The sequence below is a fragment of the Polypterus senegalus genome, chromosome 1 (assembly GCF_016835505.1).
Source record: "Polypterus senegalus isolate Bchr_013 chromosome 1, ASM1683550v1, whole genome shotgun sequence".
NCBI classification, from domain to species: domain Eukaryota; kingdom Metazoa; phylum Chordata; class Cladistia; order Polypteriformes; family Polypteridae; genus Polypterus; species Polypterus senegalus.
In genome coordinates this window covers 81,568,572-81,593,629 of record NC_053154.1, presented here as the reverse complement: position 1 = coordinate 81,593,629, position 25,058 = coordinate 81,568,572, and the positions used below count along the sequence as shown (strand labels likewise).

At 35.6% G+C, this 25,058-nt stretch overlaps 1 protein-coding gene across 4 annotated transcripts in view; it reads right to left on the bottom strand.

The window, feature by feature from the left end:
• Positions 1–481: 481 nt before the first annotated feature.
• shc1 (SHC (Src homology 2 domain containing) transforming protein 1) overlaps positions 482–25,058 on the bottom strand; it is a 118,597-nt gene continuing 94,020 nt past the window's right edge. For all 4 annotated transcript variants that reach the window (XM_039752138.1, XM_039752147.1, XM_039752132.1 and 1 more), the window contains 8 exons: positions 19,698–19,751; positions 16,970–17,021; positions 13,659–13,785; positions 13,327–13,513; positions 11,067–11,124; positions 9,958–10,116; positions 9,326–9,588; positions 482–6,019 (listed from right to left, as the gene is read on the bottom strand). In XM_039752138.1, coding sequence (XP_039608072.1) covers positions 5,891–6,019; positions 9,326–9,588; positions 9,958–10,116; positions 11,067–11,124; positions 13,327–13,513; positions 13,659–13,785; positions 16,970–17,021; positions 19,698–19,751 — 1,029 coding nt within the window. In that variant the 3' untranslated portion in view covers positions 482–5,890. The remainder of the gene's footprint in view (positions 6,020–9,325; positions 9,589–9,957; positions 10,117–11,066; positions 11,125–13,326; positions 13,514–13,658; positions 13,786–16,969; positions 17,022–19,697; positions 19,752–25,058) is intronic.

Genomic DNA, 25,058 nt, shown 5'->3' with positions numbered 1-25,058 from the left:
GGATACTAATGATGTTCACATCTAGTGCCATTTCTGTGCCAATAAATGTTTTTTTTTGTTCTGGGTTTGGAACCAAATTCTTTTTCAGGTGAAATACCACCACTTCTGAGCACCATTTTCTTTTAAACTGCACATTTGGATATTCCCCTAATTAAAATGTATTGACTATGACATGGCTCTAGTTTTAAAGATTTGTTTAAAAAGTGTCCTGTTATTCATTTCATATGTTACTGTATAAGGACACAGTAATTCAATGTCCTTTAGGAAAGTGCATGGTAGTGTAAAATAAATATTTGACATAAACCAATGCAAACGGACATGGCTAACTGCAATAGCCCTCAACACTGACACTTAGGAATAATTTGAGATACTATAAAAAAAACAAAAGGCAACGGCAGAGCATGCTTGAAATGTTATAAGAGCAAAACACACTCCTTCAGCAAAAACTCTGGACAAAAAAAAAAAAAAAGGTCATCAAAAATTTCTTCTTCATTTTGCTGCTGCATGTGGGCAGCAGGACATCTTTAATACAGAATAACACATACAGTAAGAAACATCAAAACTCAACAACAGAACAAATAAAAATATTAAAAAATATAGATAATACATTATAAGCACTTCCACCTATTATGATAAACATTTTTTTTCAGTTCTTGAATTGTAAATCAAGAGCAGGATATGCAGTGATTCCCATTTCAGAACTCGGCTTTGGCGTCAGAGTACAATCCATGGACATGCAAGACAGCTGCACAATTGAAAAAAACAGCGGTTATCACAAGGGCGGGCTCTTGGGCCAAAAGTAGAAACCCAGATTGCCACTTCAGTACCTACTTGCCCCTCAATCCTTTAGTTTTCCTTATGTAACTCGGTTGGTGCTGCAGAGCACACAAGGGCTTACGAGCTATTGACTCATTTGCTGTGTGGACTTGGGCCTAAGATCTACTTTGGATAACCCAGCATGATCTAAACCAAAAAGGTGAGGTGATCCCTCTGAGTACATGAGCTTCCACGGGTTTTTAAAACATCACATTCACACTAACTTGTTACACTATTTTAATGTATTTAAATTATTTTAGACAAAATGGCCAGTAACTCTCATATTAATTTTCTTTATAACTGATTTAACTGATGAGATTTTTTTTTATTTAACATAGTCACAGCCTGTAGGGATGGAGAATGATTCTTAATGACAGTCTAGCTGTTCTTTAGGAGTCAATGGGCCCCTAACACATAACCACACATGAATATGTACTAAAGCTGCACTAATAACGCCCCAAATCTAATCTATTTGTTGTCCATCATTATACCCAAGAGACATTTCAAGACTTGCTTTTAAATAGGAACACAGATCCTGCCAAGTCCACAGGGGCACTGCCATTCTTTCGATATTCTCTCTTGGCAACTGGTCAGTTCCAAGAGCCATATTTGAAAAATAGATACAGGTACAAAAAATGTGAACATATGGACACATAGAAGATAAAAGCAACACAAAAGGGGGAACCAATGTCAAAAAGCAGCCAAGGGTTTCACATAATGCAATGTCTTTCTCTCCCACCTACAGTACTTGCATCACACCTCTGAAAAGCAAACATTCTCCTCTTGACCCAGAAAGTTACTGTGATTACTGCAGAAGCCCACCAATTTTAACCAAAATGCTAGGTTACCATACAATGCTTGTGCTACAGAATAACCATTTCCCTTTCCTGACATTGAATTGGGTCAAACTGTGCTTCAGTTTCCAAAAGTAATGTGCTACATATTAGTTGCTCAGGCAGTGTTGTGATGCACAGCGTCAAGGAACTTCAAAACAAAAGAGGGGGATGAAAATGGTATGTGCTTTGTGCTGCTTAGCAAAGCAGAGAAAGTCTCATATCTGACAAGGAGCCCATAGCAAACGTACCACCCTAAATCATTTCTTCCAGGTATTCTAATGCATTTTGTCCCTTGTGTGACATTGCAAGCAATTTTGCAAAAGTTACCTTTTCAAATTGTGACTTTGCATTTTTTTCCCCACTCACATCAAGGATGAGTTTGCATCACATACATCACATGGAGGAGGCCTGGCCCACCAATTTGAATTTTTCTGCACACACTGTCACAAAGAGTTCCAAACTGAGCAAGGAACAAACAAAAAGTTCAACGTTTGCTCATCAACTTTACAAGTGCATTTCTAGCCTTTACTGTCTGCATTGGTGTTTCTTGTATCATTGCCTTCTTCAGGTCTGGCTACTTTAATACATCTTTGCATTTTACTGGAAACCTTTTTTTTTATCTTTCCCCAATGGTATTACAAATAAATCTAATGCAATACTATTTTACCAAGAATTACAAATTTTTCATTTAAAAAAGAGAAGCAGTGTCAATACAGAAAAGTGCAAAGTGCTACACATGGGAAAAGGGAAAATCAATTATAAATGCAAGATGGGAGGCACTGTCCTACAGGAAGCACTTTCTAGAAACAATTTAGGGGTTTATGTAGAAGCAACATTTTCATGACCTAAGCAGTGTGCAGAAGTGATTAAAAAGGCAAATAAAATGTTAGGTTAAATCATTAAACATGTTGGAAATAAATCAAAGGATGTTATACTAAGACTGTATAATGCAATTGTAAGACCGCATCAGGAATATTGTGTGCAGTTCTGGTCACCGCACTTCCAAAAGAACATAGTAGCACTTGGAGCTGTGCAGAGGAGAGCAAACAGGTGCATCCTTGGACTTAAGGACATGTCCTACTTTGACAGACTCAGAGTTACATCGGTCTTAATCTTGAGCAGAATAGACTACATGGGGGCTTAATGCAAGTCTGCAAAAGTCTCAAAGGCACTGATAAAATAGATTTAACAGAATTATTTCAGCTAAACAGTGAATTATGTACTCAAGGACACCAGCAGAAATTAAGGGAGGTGCACTTAGGACTAAATTAAGGAAGCACTTCTTTAGGCAAAGAGTTGTGAGAATCTGAAACAAACTACTGAGCCATGCAGTTGAAATAGAAACCTTGAGAACTTTTATGAAGTGTCTGCATGAGATATTGGGACTGTTTAGCTACCAGTCAAACAAACAAGCCTGATGGCCTGAACGGTCTCCTCGTTTGTCAAATTTCTTATGCTCTTCTACTTAAAAAAAAAACAAAAGAATTAGTAGGTGTATAGGTTCATTAAAAGTTATAAATGCACATATTACTGAGAATTATATTGGCAGAAAATGCTAATGAGTCAGTGAAACAGTTACACCATCTTGACTACTACACACAAGAAATTTATTAGAACAGTTGTACTATGGTGTTATTTTGACATAACACTAAAAAGAGACAACTGAAGTTTTTAAAAGTTTTCACTTAGTGTAAACATTCACTAGCCTATACATTACTCAAAAAAATAACCAAATGTAAGGCAAATGACTTGATTTTAAACACTGCACCCAACTAAATATGATTTTGTCTATCAGCTTTCATAGACTTTGGGACTAAGTAAACTTGTACTAAAAGTGGACAATTCACACTAACACAGACAGTAATGGCTACCACATGCTCAGGATCTTGGCTCCCCCTTTAACCTGACTTTGGTTCCCTGCCAAAGTAAAAACCTTTGCATAAATTAGATTAGGCCACCGTTGGGGCCAAGGCACATTTCATATATATTTTTTACCTTGACTAGAGATTGCAAGCACATTATGTGCAAAGGAGGAGAAAAATGGAGTTTGTGCTTCAGAATACAGACCACTGTGGAGAATTAGTGTGCCTGCTAAGGAAAAAGCTGCAGATATTTGTCAAAAACTAGCAGACTCTACTTGATTCTGATACAAATCAAATGACGGAAAAAAATCTAGTTTTGAAAAGCTGCAAAGTGGGCAAATCTTAAGAATGTACTGTAGCTAGCAGAAGAGACGGCACTCTTTTCTGAGTTTCAACATAATGCTGACTATTTGCCCAGTTAAAACTTACTCTTTAAACAGTGAAAATGAATGTCATAACATAGTGTATGAAAACAAAGTATATGTATCTATATATACATTAACATAAAATATTGAAATTTGGAAACAAGGACCTCCTCCACCTGCAATTACGTAAAATCCTGTACCAAATTATATAAGATGCACAAAATGCACAGCAGCAATGAACAACAGAAAAGAGCCTTTGTCACCCAAGAGCATATTTCTGAATTTACTGCAGATATAGAAGCGTGTGCATTTGCTAGAGACCCATCCATCAGCAGGTTTAAAATAGCTTTTGTTTTTCAGTCTGTAGTAGAGCTGAACACCTGGAGCCTGCATAGAATGCCAACAGCAATCAACAGTGTAAAGCTTCCTCTTTCCAACTCTGTTTTGTGTAGCTTCATTGCAAATGTAAGCCACCTCTGTCTGATTGTTACCTTTTAATGTATCCTGTCAAAAACCAACTTGGGCACTTGGGTTAAGGCTAATGCAGTCTTCATGTGAAGCAACAGCCTTTGACCTCTTAATAGATTATAAAATATTCAGTTAAATTTTATTTTTGTCAAGATGGTGTAATTGTACTTGGGGCTGAAATAGAAAGTCACATGATTGAGGGCTAATCAGAGTGCAAGTGATGACCTTTAAAATCTCCCCTTCATGGAGCATTAAGTATGTTTCAGACCTCTCCTTTCTGCATTTATTGACTGATGTCTTGACATTTATGTCAATGCTAATCAGTTCAAAACTGCTGCTCTTAGCTCAACCAAAGTACAAAATATTATCAACTTCATGAGACTCACTTTAGGTTTGATAAAGACAAATACAACACTACCAACTCAGTCAGACTTGTTGTGCTTTTCCTATGAGGAAGGCCCACTTTTTACAATGGAAGATTCCACACTGATCAAAACTAACTGTTCCTCTTAAGAGTGTGCAGTCATGTTCAGCAAGGCTGATGCCAGTGAGCTCTCTTATGACACCAACCCTCCCTCTCTGAGTGAAAGTATTAATTAAAAATGTACCTCTTGTTTGGTAAACTTTCACAGCAGCTTAAATTATTATTCATGGATAAATAAATGTATCTACTGTACCAGAAAAGGGCACAGTGAAAGGTTTAAAATGTAGATACTGGAATTTTTGGTTTCACACATCTAAGAAAAATAAACAAACTCCTAATAAATGACACATGAGCTGATTCATTATACCAATTCACTTTGTGCCAGCAACTGTTCATTGTCATTTTCCATACACTGTTAATTTCAGTATGTGGGGCCCATGTAGTTCCTTAAAACTGGCTCACTGTTTCTTCCAGTATTGTTTTATTTTTTCCTTTACATTAACAACCTTTAAAAGCAGACAGTGCCTATGCATCTGAAGACTTTGGCTGATGTTATATGCTGTATATACTGTACATATTTGTCTTTTACCCATGCTTCATCACATAAGCTACATCTCTTCAGATTCAAGCGAGGCACAGATCTTTGGTTTACTAGAGTTGAAGTTCCTGTCTCTAGCACAGTGCTACGAACAATGATGTGGTAAAAGCAAGCATTAAATGAAACGATACATACAAGAAGGTTCAACCTCTTGCTTTAGTGTGCACTGTGCGCAAATTTGTATTTCTGGCCGTAACTTTGTGCTCTAATGTGTGTTCAAGCACTTGCTTTTTAGGGTTAAGAATTTGAAAATCACTACCCACTGACAATCGGCAGTAGAAGCAATAATATTCAGTCACCTACACAAAGAAATGCATCCTTTACAATGTCATATTGGAGCAAACAACAGGATTGGAGATTGATTGATGAATCTCAGTTTTTCTCTCTCTGGCTTTTCACAGTGATTTGTCCCACCTAGATTTTGTCTTTTAGTATTCAAGTGAAGCATCCAGAGGGGACTGCAAATTCTCACTGTAGTTTGCAATGGAAGGCGAGTAAAAAGGCTTGTGGAGTGCTTGCCTTCAAGATCTTCTCTCCACAGGCTGCTGAAGGCACACTTCACTGCCAGCTGAAATGATGGGCAAGTGATTGTCCATATGGTAGCTAACAAGGTGACTGACACTCTCAAAACGATGGTCTTTAGTTCGTACCTGCAACAGAGGTATACAGGAGTCAATTATAATTTATGCATGTAGGTCAAAAGATAAAAGTAATACTATACCAAATGGAAAATAGCATCATTTTTCAAGTTATTAGAAGAAACATAATGTGAACACCACTGAACAACTTCGTCATCAAACACTAAATAAACACTAGCCCCATTTATGGAAGTTGAGAATTTCTTCAATTCACTGATATGGGTGGCACAATGGTCACAGCTGGCTCTTCACAGCTCCAGGACATGGAGGCGAATTCCAAGTCCATTTATTCTCCACTCTCAGCATGGAATTTCTCTGGATACTTCACTTCATTTCTTAAGACATGCTTCTTAGGTTAATGTGTGACTTTATGTGACTGAATATGGGGGTAGGCATGATTTTGCCCCATTACAGATAAAGTCTTTCAAAATTGGTCCTTGCTTTCCACTTAAGAATTATTAACAGAGGTTTCCATCTATCTGTAGCCATGTAAAGGAACAAGTGGATGGCTGGATTAACTGTCAAATTCCAACAGTTTTATTTTTTTTCAAAGAGCTAACATAAAACAAACAACACTGAAAAACTTGTACTGTTGACAGAATATTAAAAAAGAATATACACTATATGGCCAAAAGTGTGTGGACACCTCATCAAATTATTGAGTTCAGGTGTTTCAGCCAAACCCAGTGTTAACAGGTGCAAAAAAAATCAAGCAAACGACCATGTAATGTCCATTGACAAACAGACTTTAAACATGTCACTGTCGTTAGGCCGGGTTAATACTTCACGCGACGTGACTCTTGCTGCAGAGGACACTCCTGCTACACAAGCGTACTGTTTATACTTGCACGTATACTTTACGTAAATCTGGAGGAATCCACCAGGTGGCAGAGTGAGATATTATCACGGTGAGAACAGGTTCAGCTCTGCTGTATTGTGAATTGCCTGAAACAGCTATTAAATTCTGATGACACCTTACCGCAATATCTCTGAAAAGGATGTTTAATGATTAAATTCATCAATCCAGGGATGTACCCATTCCAGCTAGCATTGGGCACGATGCAGAAACAATCCCTAGACAAGGCATCCAGCTCATCGCAAGGTGAATAAAAGCACTTACATACACTCGCGTCATTTTAGTGTCACCAAATCTGCATATCTTTGGAAGGAAACCGGAGCACACTGCGGAAACCCAGCAGGAAAACATGCAAACTTCAGGCAGGGAATATCAGCGACGTGACTCCCTAAGAGACAGCAGTGCCACCACTCTGCCACAGTGTCACCCCCTTGTGTGTAATTATTAACAGTATTCATTATTTAAACAAAATTAACGATTTATCTGTAAAATGTAACACACATACTTTAATGCATTTCATCATGAAAGTGATATCAAGTATAAATCTAACGATTCTAAATTTGCAGAGAGTTGGAATATCATATACGTTTAATGTGTTCTGTGTGGTAATTTATTGCTGCTTACTGTCAGGTCCGGAGGTAGTCCCAGAAGCTTGTAGCAATTAAAAACTGGGATAACGTTTACAACGTTCTGCTTTAATGACAAAGTAAACTACGAGGTTAGAGTGGACATTTTGAGATTAAAGCCGAAATTTCCACTTTAATCACAAAATACACCTTTTCACTGCTTCCTTAATTTTTTCCTCTGTGGCTCAAATAAAGAGCTGTACATTATGTTGCTGTTGTGAAGTTGCACAAAAAAAAAGACAGCACAAAAGAGGGTATGTGAGACTTTTGAAATGTATCGTATTATTACGATGGGGAGTATGCAATGCTTAAATATAAAAGCACCACGAAATCATATCGGCATGCAAATGTATGTCAACATTTTGCTTCACCACATCGAACCATTCATCAAACATCGAAGCGCGCTCATTGATCATGGGGAATCCTCAAAGCGGCTTTCTGTCACATGTAGATAGTAAACAGAGACTCTGATGTCACATTCCAACTTTTATCACACTGCGCCCCCTGACTTTTTGCTGGTACTGCAACTTGTGCACATGTCGCGTTAATTTCTGAGGACCTGCTCAAATGAATGCTGGGAACGCATGGCAGCCATGATGTAGGCGCATATGTGTTCTGAGCCTAAAGTATAAATGAGCCCTAAGATGCAACCACTCCCACAAGTCAGAGCAACTTTTGCTTTTTGATCTGCCATGGTCGACTGTAAGAGCTATTAGTGAATTGGTTGCATTTTGGAGCAACAACAGCTCAGCCACAAAGTGGAGCTGCCAATTGCTGAAGTGCATATCAGATAAAAATCGCCCATTCTCTGTTGAATCATTCACTACAGACTTCCAAACTGTTTCTGAAAGCAATATCAGCACAAGATTTGTGCATCGGGAGCTTCATGAAATTAGTTTCTAAGGCCAAGCAACTGCACACGAGCTTAAGATCACTATGTGCAATGCCAAGCATTGGGCTAGAGTGGTGTAAATAACACCGCCATTGGACTCTGGAGCAGTGGAAAAATATTCTCTGGAGTGATGAATCACACTTCACTATCTGACAGGTTGATGGATAAATCTAGGTTTAACGGATGCCAACAGAATGCTACCTTCCAGAGTACATGGTGCCTTTGTAAAGTGGAGGAAGGATAATGTTCAGGGCCAGTTTCAGTGAAAGGTACTACAACAGCATACAAAGACATTTTAGACAACTGTGCCCTTCCAACTTTGAAGTAATAGCTTGGGGAAGGCCCTTTAATGTTTCAGCCATGACTGTGACCCTGTGCACAAAACCAGGTACATAAAGACATGGTTTGACAAGTATGTTGTGGAAGAACTAGACTGGCAAGCAAAGAGCCCTACTGCAAACCTGTTGAACATCTTTCGGATGAATTGGAATGCTGACTGCAAGCCAGGTCTTCTTGTACATCATCAGAAATAGTCTTTTGCCTGAATTTTGGCCATATAATGTACTTAAGGGCAAAATTTAACAAATATTTCCATTGCTTTAGAAACCACAACTGTTTCACCACTCACAAAAATAACAGAAGGTTAGCAAGTGTGAGAAATTGTGGATCTAAATACAAAATATACCACAGGATAAAAAAAAATATACCACAGGACAAAAAAAATATATCCAAACTCTAATCTACTCTTGGAACAAACATATTTACAGAAGCAAGACGAGAAGAAGAATTCTGAAAAATCACAGATCATTTGAAGAGCTATGAAAATATTTGATTAAGACTTGAGCATAAAAGGTTAAAGAACCTCAGGTAAACAACTATCAACAACACAGAGTACTTCTGTTGCAAAAATTACACCAGCAGATAGGAGTAAAAAGCATTCTCACCACTCCCTCTGGGTCCACAAGTAGCAAATGCTTAGGTTGACCCACTTGTAGTCCTGTCAGAACATATTGTCCTGGGGTGGTAGTACTCTCCCGCACCAAAAAGTCTCCATTTGCTTTAAGGAGTTTTTCTGCATCTTTACGACTCATTTTCCCATGAAACCAAATCTCACGGCGCAATTGTTCCTCCATAGGGGGAGCCACAGGGCAGGAGGGGGGACAACCTGAAGCAGGTGCATTAATTCGTAAGGCATCCTCAAAAGGCTCTAAAGGACAAAGAAAAAAAAATGCCAATGAACATGATGGCACACAATAAGTTATTAATATCAATGATCCAATGGCAGTCAACACCTCCTGTATATCTTGGTAGCTGATCAATTTAAGGGCTTGTTTCTTCATTAGAATTACAAAATGTTTTTACTTTGCACTTCAGTATATGCTTTTAATATTTTTGATGAGAAATTTTCTAATTAGATATCTAGTTATTACTCATCATTATTATGAAAACAATGTAGGTACAAAAGAATTCAACCACCCTTACATGAGATTCCAAGTAGGAAATCCACTGACTAAATCAACTCATTTGCTCTTATAAAATAATTCAGTTTGAGTTCAGCTCTAGCCTTGTCACTTACTCATGTCAAAGACGTCCCGATGTGCATTGCCATTGGCTGTGGAATTGTGAGCGCGGGACTTATCCACATTGACATACGAAGGGTCATCAAAGAGGTCTGTGCGGCTGTAGGGCTTGACACCAGGTAGCGGGGGAGCGAGATCCCTCTCTCTGGCTTGACCTACAACATACAGTGTTATAACTTAACAATTTTAACAAGGACAGCAACACCACTTTAATTGGCACACACGAGGTTATAGATAAATGTTGCAACAACATTTAAAAAAAAAAATGTTCATTCATCAGAGAAGGGCACAGTTGTCATTCCAGTGTCCTGGTTTCAAATTATGCCTGCAGGGATCTCTTTACTGGGTACTCCAGTTTTCCTCCCGCATTTTAGTTGGCCCAGTGTAAGTGTAGATGGATAAGTGGTCCTAGCAATTTACTAGAATATTGTCTATTTTTGGATCCTACCTTGTGCTCGATGATGTCAAGACAGGATCTGGCTATCCCACAAGACCAAATTGGCTTATCCAGGTTGGTTGAAACAACAAAACCAAATTGTAAGAACTTAAAACTGCAATCAAGTACGGTAACAACAATAAAAAACCAGCAGTGTCAAACTACTTTAGCTGTATTTCCAGCTTGATAGATGTGTCTGGTCATTGTCTGAATGTAAAAATGTCATTACTAGTTCCATTTTTAATCTCAACACTTACATATTCATTTTACATTTGTTGCATAAAATACTTATTATATAATAACATCCTTTATAATTTAGTAATATAATTAAAGTTCGCTTCCGATGATGAAAAACCTTCAGTAAAAATGGGAACAACATAAATATGAATTCGTAAAGAAAATTAAAAAAAAAAAACAACCCTGTTTAGATGGCATAACCTCAAGCATTAGAAACAATTTCATCAGAAAGAGTAGCATTAACATGCCTTCTTAATTTTTCATTAAAGAATGAAATTAGCAAATCTAATATCTGTTGGGAAGTAATTCCACATTCTGGGAAACACAGAACTGCTAGATGGAACATGCTAGATGGGAGCACAAGACTGCCAGTGTTGCAGATGCAATGTTTTATTGGATATGTGTAATTAACTTTGATTAAAAGCAACATACCTGGCAATAAGGGAACTTGTCTCTGGTTGTCCAAATTTCCAGAAGGATTTCCAAGTGGCTGAAAAGATAAATAAAAAAATAAAATACACTGCACCAACACCAACACCAAATTACCACATGGTGTCAACAGAGTACTTATAATTCTTGAGCTGAATGTTATTTTTAAGAATGTGTATACATTGATCTTTCTTACAATTGTAATTTTTGTTCTTTATTTCTCCTTATACACTTTCTTGTATTAGAAATTTGTTAGTTTTCTCATACCCCTGGGGTCAGAGCGCAGGGTTAGCTATTGTACAGGTTAAGGACCTTGCTCAAGGGCCTAGCAGAGTAGGATCCCTTTTGGCAGTAATGGGGAACCGGCAACCTTCCGGATACCAGCATGGATCCTTAACCACAGAGCCATGGTACAGATGTGCTGACTAAAAAAATTTAATGTTTGACAAATTATTAATAATTAAAATAAATGTAATCTCTAATCTGTAACAATAAAAACACCAAATTCAGTATAAACAATATGTGAAGGAGAAAAATAACTTCCATCTAAGTGTGAGTACCATAATGAATAGCAACAGCATAGTATAAGGTTCTGTAACATAAATAAGGAATACTATTATTTAATATTTCAAATCCTGTCATGAATTTCAACATAAAAGTATTAGACCTCAACCACTGGAAAGCACATTTTTTAAATGATTATACTTTATTGTTTTTAATTTACTTATTTGGTACTGTATTGTCAATTTCTGAAGTATTAAAAGAAATGCTTATATTACTGTGTGGGTTTCAGATGTCAAAGTTGCTTTCTAAAGGTAATCTTTTATTTTTTCACGCAATTAATTCTGAAATGATTAGGCTACAGATTATTAGTTTCTTCTCATTTGGTATTATTTCAGACTTAATTTCTTACCTTGTAACATTTCTTTTTTCAGAATTTCCAAAATGAATACAATATCAAACACAGATATTATTGTTACACTCTTCAAAACAAGCACACTACACTTTGAAAAGTTGAATATTCTCTGATTGCTGAATTCAGTAATGCCATCATTAAAAAAGTGTAAAAAAAGCTTTTATTTGTATAGTAAATGCATACAAAATGTATAAAGAACAACAATTGCTAACATTCACATTCAATCAAGGCCTACTGGATACATTGTTACTATAAAAGCCCAGTTGTAAACAAATATGCAAGAACCTCTTGGAAATATGTCAAAAAATACGTCAAAAAAAAACCAAAAAAAACAGGCTTGTGTTCTCCCGGACTGAGTTTGGGGAAATCCTGTTCTAACAGATGTTTTCAAGAATGACAATACTATAATTACTTCTACAACTTTCATCCATACTTAGACATCTGTCTCTGAATTTTAAACTATGCCACACAGTGCAGCAGCTAACCCATTGGCTATTCAAAAATTCTGGTAACTGGATTTATTGTCTGCTGCACATATCTGTTGGGATCTGTTGACAGCATAAAGGCATCCTCTAGAAATCCAGATTATCAATATATGCAATTTATATGTGTTCATTGTACATATATCATACAACATAAGCACTTTTTTATGGGTAAGGCTGATTCCCCAGACTGTAATTTTTTCCTCCTTTAAGGTGTCTGGCATCTTTATGCATGACTTTTGGGAATGCCCCAGGGGGGCTGAATTGTGGAATCTTGTTGCGAGGGCTCTTACCTCCATTCTGGATTTTCAAATACCAGAATCACCACAATTATTGATCTTACTAAATTTCTCTGTTTACCTTTCATTGATATCTCTGCTACACAAATGGGTTACTTCCATTGGTTCTTTTGCTTTCAAACCTCTATTAGTGTGTCCGTAGAGAGACCAAGATAGTGTATCCTTTAGTCACGGCAAATTTTTATTTTATAATTTGATGCTTTTAGAAGATTGAACTTTGAGAATTAATTGAGCATCAGAAAACAGCATGTTTCTATTATGATTTGCATGCTATGATTGGTGGTTTGCTGTCACAGATGAGTGGGCATTTTGGGGATGGGGCCATAGAGTGTTGGAGGGGGTTGGGGCTGGCATTTATGACCTTTCTAATGTCTAACATTCTTAAATTTATGTTTTTTAAACATAGATTAGAATTTGTTTTTCCTTGAATTATCTGTAATTGTATATACTGTTTTTACATTGGTATGTATCATATCTTACTTTCAAAAAACAATTCACCAGAAACAAAAGATATGATACTATGAAGGCTCCTTTGTACTTGTTTTTTTACATATAAGCAGAATTACCAGGGTAGCACCAGTGGTGGTAGCACTTGACACACCACTTCGAGCTCCAGAACCAGCATCTCGTACTCGGAGATCCACAAGACCTCCAAGTGGGGGTTCCTTTCCAGGATAATCATTGTAGTACTGTATGTCAGACGCTGGATCCTCATCCTCCTCATCCCAAGCTGATCCATCAAAAGGAGCCATCCTGTCGATAAACATAAGATATGTGCCTGCATCAATTCTAAGATTCTCCATCATATCTATCTGCTAACAAAACCTTTTCATTGTCATTTTAGCTTAGGAAACTGAAGCCGCTGTCTACATTATTTCCAAAATGCAAAGTCTCCCACCTATCATGTGGAGTCACCAGTTTGGGGGGGTTCTTTAGGTACTGCTTGAAGCGTAGCTCAAAGGCTTGCCCAATTGTGCTGATGACATCTTGCGCACGACCCTCTGAGCACTCCAAGATATGACATGCTGTGGGAAGATTACAGATCTAATTATAAAGCACAAATTAATAGTTGACACTATAACAGTTAATTAATCAGGCAGACTGCTTGCTAGCTTTACCTTTGGAATAAGTAGTTCTGTAAGTTAAAGAAAATCAAATTAATCATTTTTAACAGAAAAAAGAATCAAACTACTTATAACTGAATCATTTGCACATTGGTTTAATGACTGCAAAATATATTAGTATCACAACAGAGAATCCATTTGAATTTTTCTATTTTGCGCTATCCTTTTAAGGACAACTTAATATGGTATGTCAACTTCAAAATGAAACCTCAAACTTTTAGCAGTAAGTCTGGTATTAGTAAAATTTTTGGATAGAACACGTTTAAAAACAAAAGCTACCACTATATCTGGATCTCGACATTGTAGCTAAACAGTTTCTATGCATGCAGCAATGTACTTATTATTACATACAGAAAATGGTAGATTTCTTGAAGAATCCTCTTATATTCACGTGTATATGCTGTTAAGATCCAAGACAGAGTAAGTAAAACAACTGAAAAATTACCTTTAAGTGCCTCAATGTACAATTAGTGGCACATTTAACATGTATATCTATATAGTACTGGGTAGGATCCTCTTTTGTCTCTGTGCTAGTCTAGATTTATCATGGTGCTGGTAAAATTTCCTAAAGATTTTGCTCCATGTTGACTTAATACATTCCATTATTCCTGCACAATTTTCAATCTAACATTGTGTATCCTCGCTTTTCACCTCATGCAAAAGGTGTTGTGTTACACTAAGATCTGGGGGACTGTAAATGCCACTGCCAACTTTTCAGGCAACTAGCCTAAAATCATGCATGCTTTGTGGCATGGCAAACTATCCAACTGGATGTATCGAATTGAAAAATGGTATACAGTGACCATAAAGAGCATTATATGGTCAGCAATAACGCTTAGATGCACTTTTATTTAAATGACATTCAATTGTTATTAGGTGCCTGTCACAAAACATTTTCAACATTGTCACATCATCACCATCTGCCTGTACCACTAGAAACATGCAGGATGGATCTATGTTTTTTAAGCAAAATTCTGATATTTGCATGATTCTATAGAAATTACAATTCAACACTAAAGATAAAATGTTGTTAATTTTCAATCCAGTTTTGGTAGTCATAACCAACTGTAGCCTCCAGCTACTAGCTGAGAGAACTAAGACTCATTATACATCACACTATGTTTTATGTTCAGAAATCAGTGTTGTAAAGAGCTGTTACTATGTATTTGTAACCTTTCTGTAAGCTTTAATAAGAAGAAAATGAACAAAGTTCTTCTATATTTGAGACTTGATGTTATTTTAGAAGAATTAAGTGGATAGGATTGGTGAACTTTGTTGGGCTAAATGTCCTATTCTCATTTAGATTGTTCTAATGTCCTAACGTCTCTCATCAACAAAGTTATTACAGTTCACAGAACTATAGCTCACTGGATTTTTTTATAGTTCAATATTCTCTGTAAACAGTAGTGGCTGTGCTGCATGAAAAATCCAGAAGGGAATCTATTTCTAAGATACTAGAATCAACACATCTGGCACTAACTTGCATACCCCAGTCAAAGTCACTTCGATCACGCATTAAATCCATTGTAATGTCTGGCCAAAAAAATAAGCTTCTTGACTATGCCTACAAGGCATAACGAATGAATTATATTATATAGTGGTCTATTTGAAGGAGCAGACAGTGTTAAATAAATAAATAAATAAATAAATAAAGCAGGTGCAACCAATACAATTACCACTGAATCTATATTCTGTTAACTTCAACATTTATTAATGAAATTAATTACTAATTATAATACAGAAAATCTAATTTGTTTTCATCTATGATCAGATTTGTTTTCTGTACAGATTTCTCATTCTTAAGACAAAACATGTGACAGTTTTAATTTCTTGCTGCACTACTGCCTTATCATAATTAAATAAAACATGAAAATGTTAAGCCTATATTGCTCTGTGAGGACATTAAACTAATAAACAAATGTTGTTTCCAGTCCAAATCAGAAATATCAGCAAGAGGAAGCTATTAGCATATACGCTTGCTCAGTGTAACAGCATGTTTTGTCCATTTCACATTACTATAACATTAAAATATATTCATGCCAAGACATTACTGTAAAAAGTCAAGAGTTTATGTGCAAGACTGTATGATCCAAATAAATAATGGTTTTCTAGATGGTCATCCATCTTACCATTCAGTGGCAAATCAGTCTTCACACTAAAAAGAGTTGTGACTAGCAACTTAAAATATATCAAATACAGTAAATGCAGGCATATTGAAGGGTGAATTTACAAGAAAACTGTCTGATGAATAACAAAGTGCTATTTTTTAGATGCAGAGTTCATACATCCATTTCAACAGAATGACAAATATGTATTTTAAAAGATGCAGAAACCAAACTAGGAAAGCAAAATAGCTTTGTACAATGTTGGACTAAAATGTAAATGTTTTATGTAACCATTAGTTCAATTACTGTTTTTAAGTTTAGCAGAATACTTTACTCTTACAGGTAAAATGCTCTTGCATTCTTTCTTCATATACTGTATATATGTTGCACTGCCAAAAACCTACCCAATCTATATAACATTATTGTGCTATAAACAAGTCAAACAGCCTTCCCAAAAATATGTGATAGTAATGTCAATTTCCATTAATACCATAAATCAAGAAAAATCAATTGTCACTAAAATAATTATTGTAGTTTTTGCCAAAACAGCTGCACACCAGTTTTAAATAGCACTTTATATCACTTGTAGTTCCAAACAGGTGATTAAATAATACAGGTGGGCCGTGTTTGGGTCAGTCACATTGATGAATGCTTTTGTAATTCCACACAAAACAATATACAAACCCACACTCCAATCAATGTGTACTGGATTGTGCGTAAATTGATATTTGGGAGTGAACTACATTTTCATACAGGCTAAGAGTAAATAATCTCTTAATCAGAGAGGATGGTTCTTGGCATTTATTGATTTGCAGTTTTAACTGATGTGAAGAAAAGAAAGAAAAAATATATTTTTACATTAGGCTAAAGTCAACTGGTAATTTACTAATCCAAAAATATTATTTACTATAAATATTATTTTTCTGCAAAATAAATGATATAATAAATAGGCTCAATACGGATGCAAAATCAGAACATACCTCTTTGATTGACTGGATCTTTGGCAACATAAGCAACATATTCAGCCGTGTCCTGAAAGGTTTGTAAAAAAAGAAAAACAGAATAATAAAAACAATAGGAGTCTGCACTGATAAATATACAATATACAATTTGTATTCAGCTGAACATTTTAACATTATCTTTAGTGTGTTGCAGATTTTTCAGGAATCATGAATTGTTTCATAAACAATTCTTTGCTTAAGTAAAATGAAGAACTCGTGTGTAAAATTAAAATTACTGCCCATTTCACTTGCAGTATTTTTTTTATTCTTCATTGTTCCTTTACATTATATTTAACCTGCTTATTTGAAATACTTGCATACTGCCACTTCCGAAAAATTTACTCAACAAATTAGCAAACTTAAAAATAAATTCCCTATCTTGTTTTGTTACCTGCCAATTCCAAATTGAGCCAGCTGTGTACAACTATGGATATATGCAAGAGTGTGCCCTACCCATTGCTGGTTCCTGCATTGTGTTCAATGCTGCTGGGACAACCTACAATTTCCAAACCCATGTAGTACATTAAACATGTTAAGAAATGGATGAAATAATTTCTCTCACTGCAATAGTACTTTCAATGCATCTGAGTAGATGTTTTCCAGAATTCTTTATGGTAAGTTTTACTCTCATTTAATTTTTCCTGCTTCGTAAAGTTGTTGTTTTGTCAGTTATACTGGCATAATTCAAGCTAGACTATATATGGAGTTATGGTCAGAAAGCCGATTGACCCACTAAACATCAATCAGCTTTTCAATGCTAAGTCCTTCCAAATGTATTCTGCTGTAGTAATCCTGATGAAATTTGCATTTTCATCACAGCTTCAGTCTTTTTAAAACAATTAAAAAAAATGTTTTTTCAGTGTTTGCGTGTGATTTTTCCTACTATTCTGGCATACTTTGTAGTTGATGTTAAAAAGAGGCAAAACCACAAAACAATACTGGCACTGTCCTGCTAGGTTGTACATATATGACAATTAAAAATACCTGTAAATACTGAAAATGCTTTATCAATGACCTACTATATAGCAAAGTCCAGCAAACCTTAAAAATTTCTTAAGTAATGGCTGTTTCTTTCCACAGAGGTAAGGGGGGTATTAGGAAGTACTCTTGATATTGCTCAATATGGCATGATTACCTCACTCTATTTTAAAATAATTGCAGGCTTCACCCTGACTTCAATTACAAATTTACCTTGTGTTCCATCACTAAGTTTCCAGGTAAAGCTCAATCTGAGAGGAAAAATTATTGAACCAAACTTTATTTATTTTTTGTGTGTTCTCCTCCTGGTCTATACATTTTGAAAGTTTAACGCCTGAATTCTTGAGAAAGCTATTTGTCACTTTTATTTCTTTCCTCATCAGACACTATTTTACTAATAAGTTGTTTATCTTGAAATACATATATAATATATATATAATATATATATATATATATATATATATATATATATTGTCAGGGATGCCAGGGGCCACGACTCGGCCGGGACACCATGAGGGACTGGATGTGGGTCTGCGCCCACCCTGGATCACGTGGGGGCCGCCTTCCTGGTTGCTTTAGGGGTCACGGGTTGAGGGCATGGAAGCCCCACCCTGTAGGGGCCCGTGGTCACCGCCAGGAGGCACCCCAATGCCTTGGGGACCTGTTACCTCAGCACTTCCGCCATACCCGGAAGTGCTGGGGGGAAGATTTAGGAGGACACCCGAAGAGCTGCCGGGAGAACAGCCGGCACTTCCGCCACGCTGAGGCGTGGCCAACGGGGGAGTGTTTGGAACACCTGGAGCTCATCCGGGGCTGTTATAAAAGGGGCTGCCTCCCTTCATTCGAGGCTAGAGTCGGGTGGAAGGAGGACAAGGCAAGGGAGAAGAGTGGAGGCGGCCCGAAGAAGTGGCATTTGTGGCCAGGACTGTGTTGGGGTTTGTGCACTGATTTTGGACTGGGTCTGGGTGACCATATCTGTAAATATTTTGTATAATAAACGTGTGGTGGTGACAAACAACATGTCCGCCTGTCTGTGTCCGGGTCAAGTCCACTATATATATATATATATATATATATATATATATATATATATATATATATATATATATATATATATATATATATATATATATATATATATATATATATAAAACACATTTTATATGATTTTGTAAATTTATGCAATACTGTACTTTATTTGCAAATGCTTCATGTTATTTAAACTTTGTTTCTAAATGAAGGTGTCATAAATTATCAGTTCTAACGCTAAAAAATGTAATGACATTCTTTAAGTATTTTCATGATAATGTGAAAATAAAGGAAATCCTAAGTTCAACTTCAATATAGATGTTCACTGGATCACTGGGTAGCACACCCTGCCTACGCTACAATTTACAATAATGTATGCAACTGGTAACACCACCAGTATGGTACGGTACCGTATGGTATGATTTCTTGCTTGCTAGGTGGAAAGTGAAATAGATTTGAAATGATGTTTAACCTAGTACACCAGTTGTAGCGGACTTTCTACTAATGTTGTTAGCATGAATAATAAAGAATAGCAAGGAAAGCATGATACTTTATTAGTCACTGGAACATTTTCTATACTTTTCTGGAGAAAATAATAATACAAATAATAAAACAAACACCAGAATGCTGATATCTTATGCAGTCCCAATTCTAAAGAAATGCCCACGTTGCAACACAAACACAGACAGGGTTTACTTACTGGGTCACCTCCAGAGGCGAAAGAAATGGACTGCATGTGGTGGTTGGCTATGATCTGTAGAAAATAAGTAACAAAATTCTACTTAGTTTATTTATTTTGAAAGAACTCTACAACAGAGACATTTACATATTTTTTTCAAATAAAGTGTACAATAAAGATGCAAAGCCACAAACAGTCATAACTTCTGAATGAAAGAACCAATATGTTTGGATGGTAGCATTCTCCATATGTAAAGTTATGAAAAAAAAGCACACCAGGGGCATACTGGTGTGATGTCTATATTAAGAATGAAGAGAGCAAGGAAATACTGGGAATGTGAATTTGTCATTTCAGATGTAGCACACATTTTAGATCAAAACATGCAGGGGATTAGAATTCTTTCAAAAATTTAAGATGATCAAACTGCCTGTCTTCTAAATGAGATAAGCTGCTTAATAAGTTATTCTGTCATGTACAGAGAGAAAATTTATTAGATATTTCACCTTTAGCAGCAATAACTGCAACTGCATATTTTTCCAAGTTTACAGTATGCCTCTCTCGAATGGTTAAAGAATAGTATTTTTAAGAAACTGCTTTAAATCAGTTAAATTTCTACTTCTGAAAGCATGAAATGCACATTTCAGGCCATACCACAATATCTTAAATATAATTTATGCATGGATTTTGACTAGGCCATTCCTAATTTGTTTTTCTTCAACCATTCTGATGTAGATGTGCTTGTGTGTTTCAATCATTGTCTTGCTGCATGACCCAGCTGTGCTTCAGTTTTGGTTTACTGACAGGTGGCTTTACATTCTTCTAAAGAATGCTATGATACAGAGCGGAATTCATAGCAAGTCATCCAAGTCGTGATGCGGCAAAATGTCTCCAAACCATGCTTAACAGCTGGTATGAGGTTCTTAATGTGGAATGCAGTATTACTTTTCTCCACACTAATGTGACCCATGTCAGCCTTAAGTTTCTCCTTTAGACTTCATCTGTCCATAGAAAATTTTTTCTTGAATTCTTGAGAGCCATCCAAAAACACTTTGGCAGTCCTGGTTTGAGCAATCATCTTCTTAACAAACAGTAACAGTTTATCTCTTACATTTTTGTCAAAAATTACATTTTTGCCCAGTGACTATCTGGTAGTGGAATTAAGAACACTGACCTTAGAACAGCCAACACAAGCCTGCAGTTTTGTAGATGTTATTCCTCAATTGTTTGTTTCATTCAAGTAAAAACACTATGGTTTACTCTTAGCAAGATTTCAACACATAAAGGTTTACCGGTTGCTAAGCTTTTTAAATTTGGACAGCTTTGATTTACTTTGTTTTCATGGAGACAAAGTGGTTCAGAAACAGTTTTATAATACTTTACAGACTGTCTACATGCATTTCTGATTATCACAGTTTAGTGTGCTTTTAGAAGTTGTATACGAACAACATAAATCTTTATGGTAAAGGTCAAAGGTTAGCGTAATTTATATTGAGTCTGTCTGGTCCAAGTCAGGTCTGATTGTTAGTACCTCACCTTAATTATCTTTTTCATGAGACTAAGCTCAATGAGGAAGTCAATATCCTTTTCACAGCTGAAGAATGTATGCTTGATTACACTTAAAGCTAAGATGCCACAAATGTTGGTGTCTCTCTCTCTCTCTCTCAGAGTGGCTCTATATACTATAATATGTTTTCATCATTTCGCTTTCACTAATTTGTATTTGCATAATCTTTTAATAAAACGTGGATAAGAAAAAAGAGCCTAACCAAAAATGGACACATTTTAAACTCTACCTATTTGAGGTAATTAAAAAAAATATAATTGATCAATAATCAATTTTTTCCCATGCTGAAACGTTTAATCTAAAAAACTGGAGTAGGTAGATTAAGGCGTAACTAGTTTAACAGTCCTGACAATGCATTACACCGTAAAATTACTTCATATCAGAACCTAACTGTAAATATGTGTAGTAATTTTAATATAAATCTTTAAGCCATAATGCTGTTAGATATTGATATTTGGAGCCTCTCTTGTTCTCTGTGTATTTTGTCATTATCCATTCAGTAGTAAAGTGTATTATACCCATATGTCTAAGACTAAATGGATATTTTAACATGAAAGCTATTTATGTTAGATCTCTTTTTCACCCTCATGCACTTGTTTGGTTTGAGTATTTACTTTATAATTTATGGGGATGACCTAGCTGGCAGCACAACACTTCTTGGGACTCAGCCTGTGTTCCTTCCACCCAATCACAAGGAATAAAAACAATAAACAAAGTATTTACATGAAAAAATAATTCACCTTTATGTATTACAGAGTGTATGTACAAGATGGACAACTGGATGTGAGCTCAAGATGCAATCATTTATTTTTTTAATTCACATTATATTTTTAAATAGCACACCTCTTACTGACATGCTAAGAACAGTGTTTAAATTTATACATATACTGTAAATGAAAGTCAAAAATAAAAAGCAATATATACTGTACATTCATTTAAATATACATCTCCAGACAACACACACATAGTAAATGCTTATGTAATGTACATTAATATAAGGATGACAATACATGTTCATATCCTGAGGGCATTAAATATACCTATACACTGCCCTATGAAGGAATTCAGAGCTTTGACCAAATTTTTGATTTTACTGAATAACAAACCCAACACAGAAAGTTCATTTTCTTTGATACAGTATTTACTTTATGCTCAGAAACCTAAAAAATATTTCTCTCTTTTTTATGTGACTTTTTTATATAAGAGGAAAAAAATATTTGCTTGGCTTAAGCATTTAATTACTATGTTGCAGAAGCCTAAAGTTTAGACTAGTGAAAAACAAACAGAATTACATTTGGCCTCCACCATTAAGTCATTAAAATAATTATTGGCATAAAGGTAGGCATTAAGGGCTTTGGATCAAACCCTAAGGTTGTGGGTTCAAATCCAGTTAATGACACTGCGTGAACAAGTTACTTCACCTTACTGTTTTCCAAATGGAAAAGCAAAATAAATGTAACCAATTGTACCTTAAATGTTGTAAGTCCCCATGGACCAAAGCATTAGCCAAATAATTGACATATTTTCTTTATAAAAACCATCACAACAGGTTTTAAATCTGATGAACAGCCATTAATAAGGAGACTAAAGAATATTCCAAAGAAGTTTGGAATAAATTAACACAAATGCATAGTTCATACAGTAGGAATACGGTACAAATCAATATTCAAATGTTTGGATGATCAGTTAGATGAAGCTACATCAAACCACCCCGATGGCTGTATCTGACTCCCTTCAATATTGGCTTTCCTTTACAGATTTAATGTATTGGAACAATCTGAGGTGTGCTAGAGGAAAGACACAGTCACAAGCAACAATTAACCTCCTTAGCATTTTATTCCAAAAAAAACATGCAACAAGCCTTGCATTTTTTTGGCATGAAAAATTACATTTTTATTAAATGTCAAAGGTATAATAATGATACAACTGATAACCTAAATTGTCCCTAGTGTGTACTTGGTGTGTGGGAGTGAGTGTGTGTGTACCCAGCAGTGGACTGGCGCCCTGCCCGGGATTTGTTCCTGCCTTGCGCCCTGTGTTGGCTGGGATTGGATCCAGCAGACCCCCGTGACCCTGTGTTAGGATATAGCAGGTTGGATAATGGATGGATGGATGATAATAGTAAAGATTAATAAAAAAAAATATGAAATGAACCATAATAACAGTAATGATGAAAAAAAAATAACAAATGAACAATAATAAAAATAACAATAACAGCAATAAAAATACTACTAATGATGCTAAAACAGTACATAATCTCAAAATTACCCCTTTGTGTGGTAAATCTTAAAGCAAAATGAAAGACATAATCCAACGTCAAAGATTTTCTTTCCAGATTTCTCAGTTTTTGAACAGCACAATACACAGGTACAGGAGTTTAATTCTGTTTTTGTTTTTCTGTTGGAGGTATATACAGTAATCCCTCCTCGATCGCGGGGGTTGCGTTCCAGAACCCACCGCGATAGATGAAAATCCGCGAAGTAGAAACCATATGTTTGTATGGTTATTTTTATATATTTTAAGCCCTTATAAACTCTCCCACACTGTTAACATTATTAGAGCCCTCTAGACATAAAATAACGCCCTTTAGTCAAAAGTTTAAACTGTGCTCCATGACAAGACAGAGATGACAGTTCTTTCTCACAATTAAAAGAATGCAAACATATCTTCTCTTCAAAGGAGCGCCATCAGAGAGAGAGAGCGAGATAAAAGCAAACAATCAAAAAATCAATACGTGCTTTTAAGTATGCCGAAGCACCACGATAAAGCGGCATTTTGTAGAGGAGCGTCCATATCCTCTAGGCAAACAGCCTCTGTGCAAACAGCCCCTCTGCTCACACCCCCTCCGTCAGGCAGAGAGAGTGAGAAAGACAGAAAAAAGCAAACAATCAAGCACCGCGCGGGAAGCACATCGTATATCATTGAGGAGTTTTATTTAATACTAGCAGAATACCCGCGCTTCGCAGCGGAGAAGTAGTGTGTTAAAGAAGTTATGAAAAAGAAAAGCAAACATTTTAAAAATAACGTAAGATGATTGTTAATGTAATTGTTTTGTCATTGATATGAGTGTTATTGTCATATCTATCTATTTATATCTATCTATCTATCTATATATATATAGCAAAATACCTGCAATTGGCAGCGGAGAAGTAGAAAGAAAAGAAAACATTTTATTAATAACGTAACATGATTGACAATGTAATTGTTTTGTCATTGTCATGAGTGTTGCTGGCATATATATATACATATGCATATATATACACATACTGTATATATATATATATATATATATATATATATATATACACACACACACACATACATACATACTGTATATACACATATACATATCTACATATATACTGTATATACACATATATATACAAATCTACATATATATTTACATATATATATATTAGGGGTGGGACTCGATTAAAAAAATTAATCCAATTAATTAGAGGCTGTGTAAGAATTAATCTTGATTAATCGTATGTAATCGCACACGTAAATTTGCCCCAAATTGCAAATGTTTTTTTTTAATTTAAAAGGGTTTTAGTGGGCTTACAGAATCAAATAATAGACATGGACATGAATATTGTAAACTGAAGCTGTTTTAATTTCTGAAAAAAAGCTTTTAAACTGCATTTGAATTCAAAACAGAAACAAAAATATCATCCCTGGTTAAAATTGGGCAGACTTAAAAATAAAGTGGTAGTTTAAGTACTTTAAGTACATTTTCAGAATAGTATTGTCTTTAAATAATAATAACAAAAATTTCAACATAAAGTGCAGTTTTTCTTCTTAAAAAAATAAGTCAG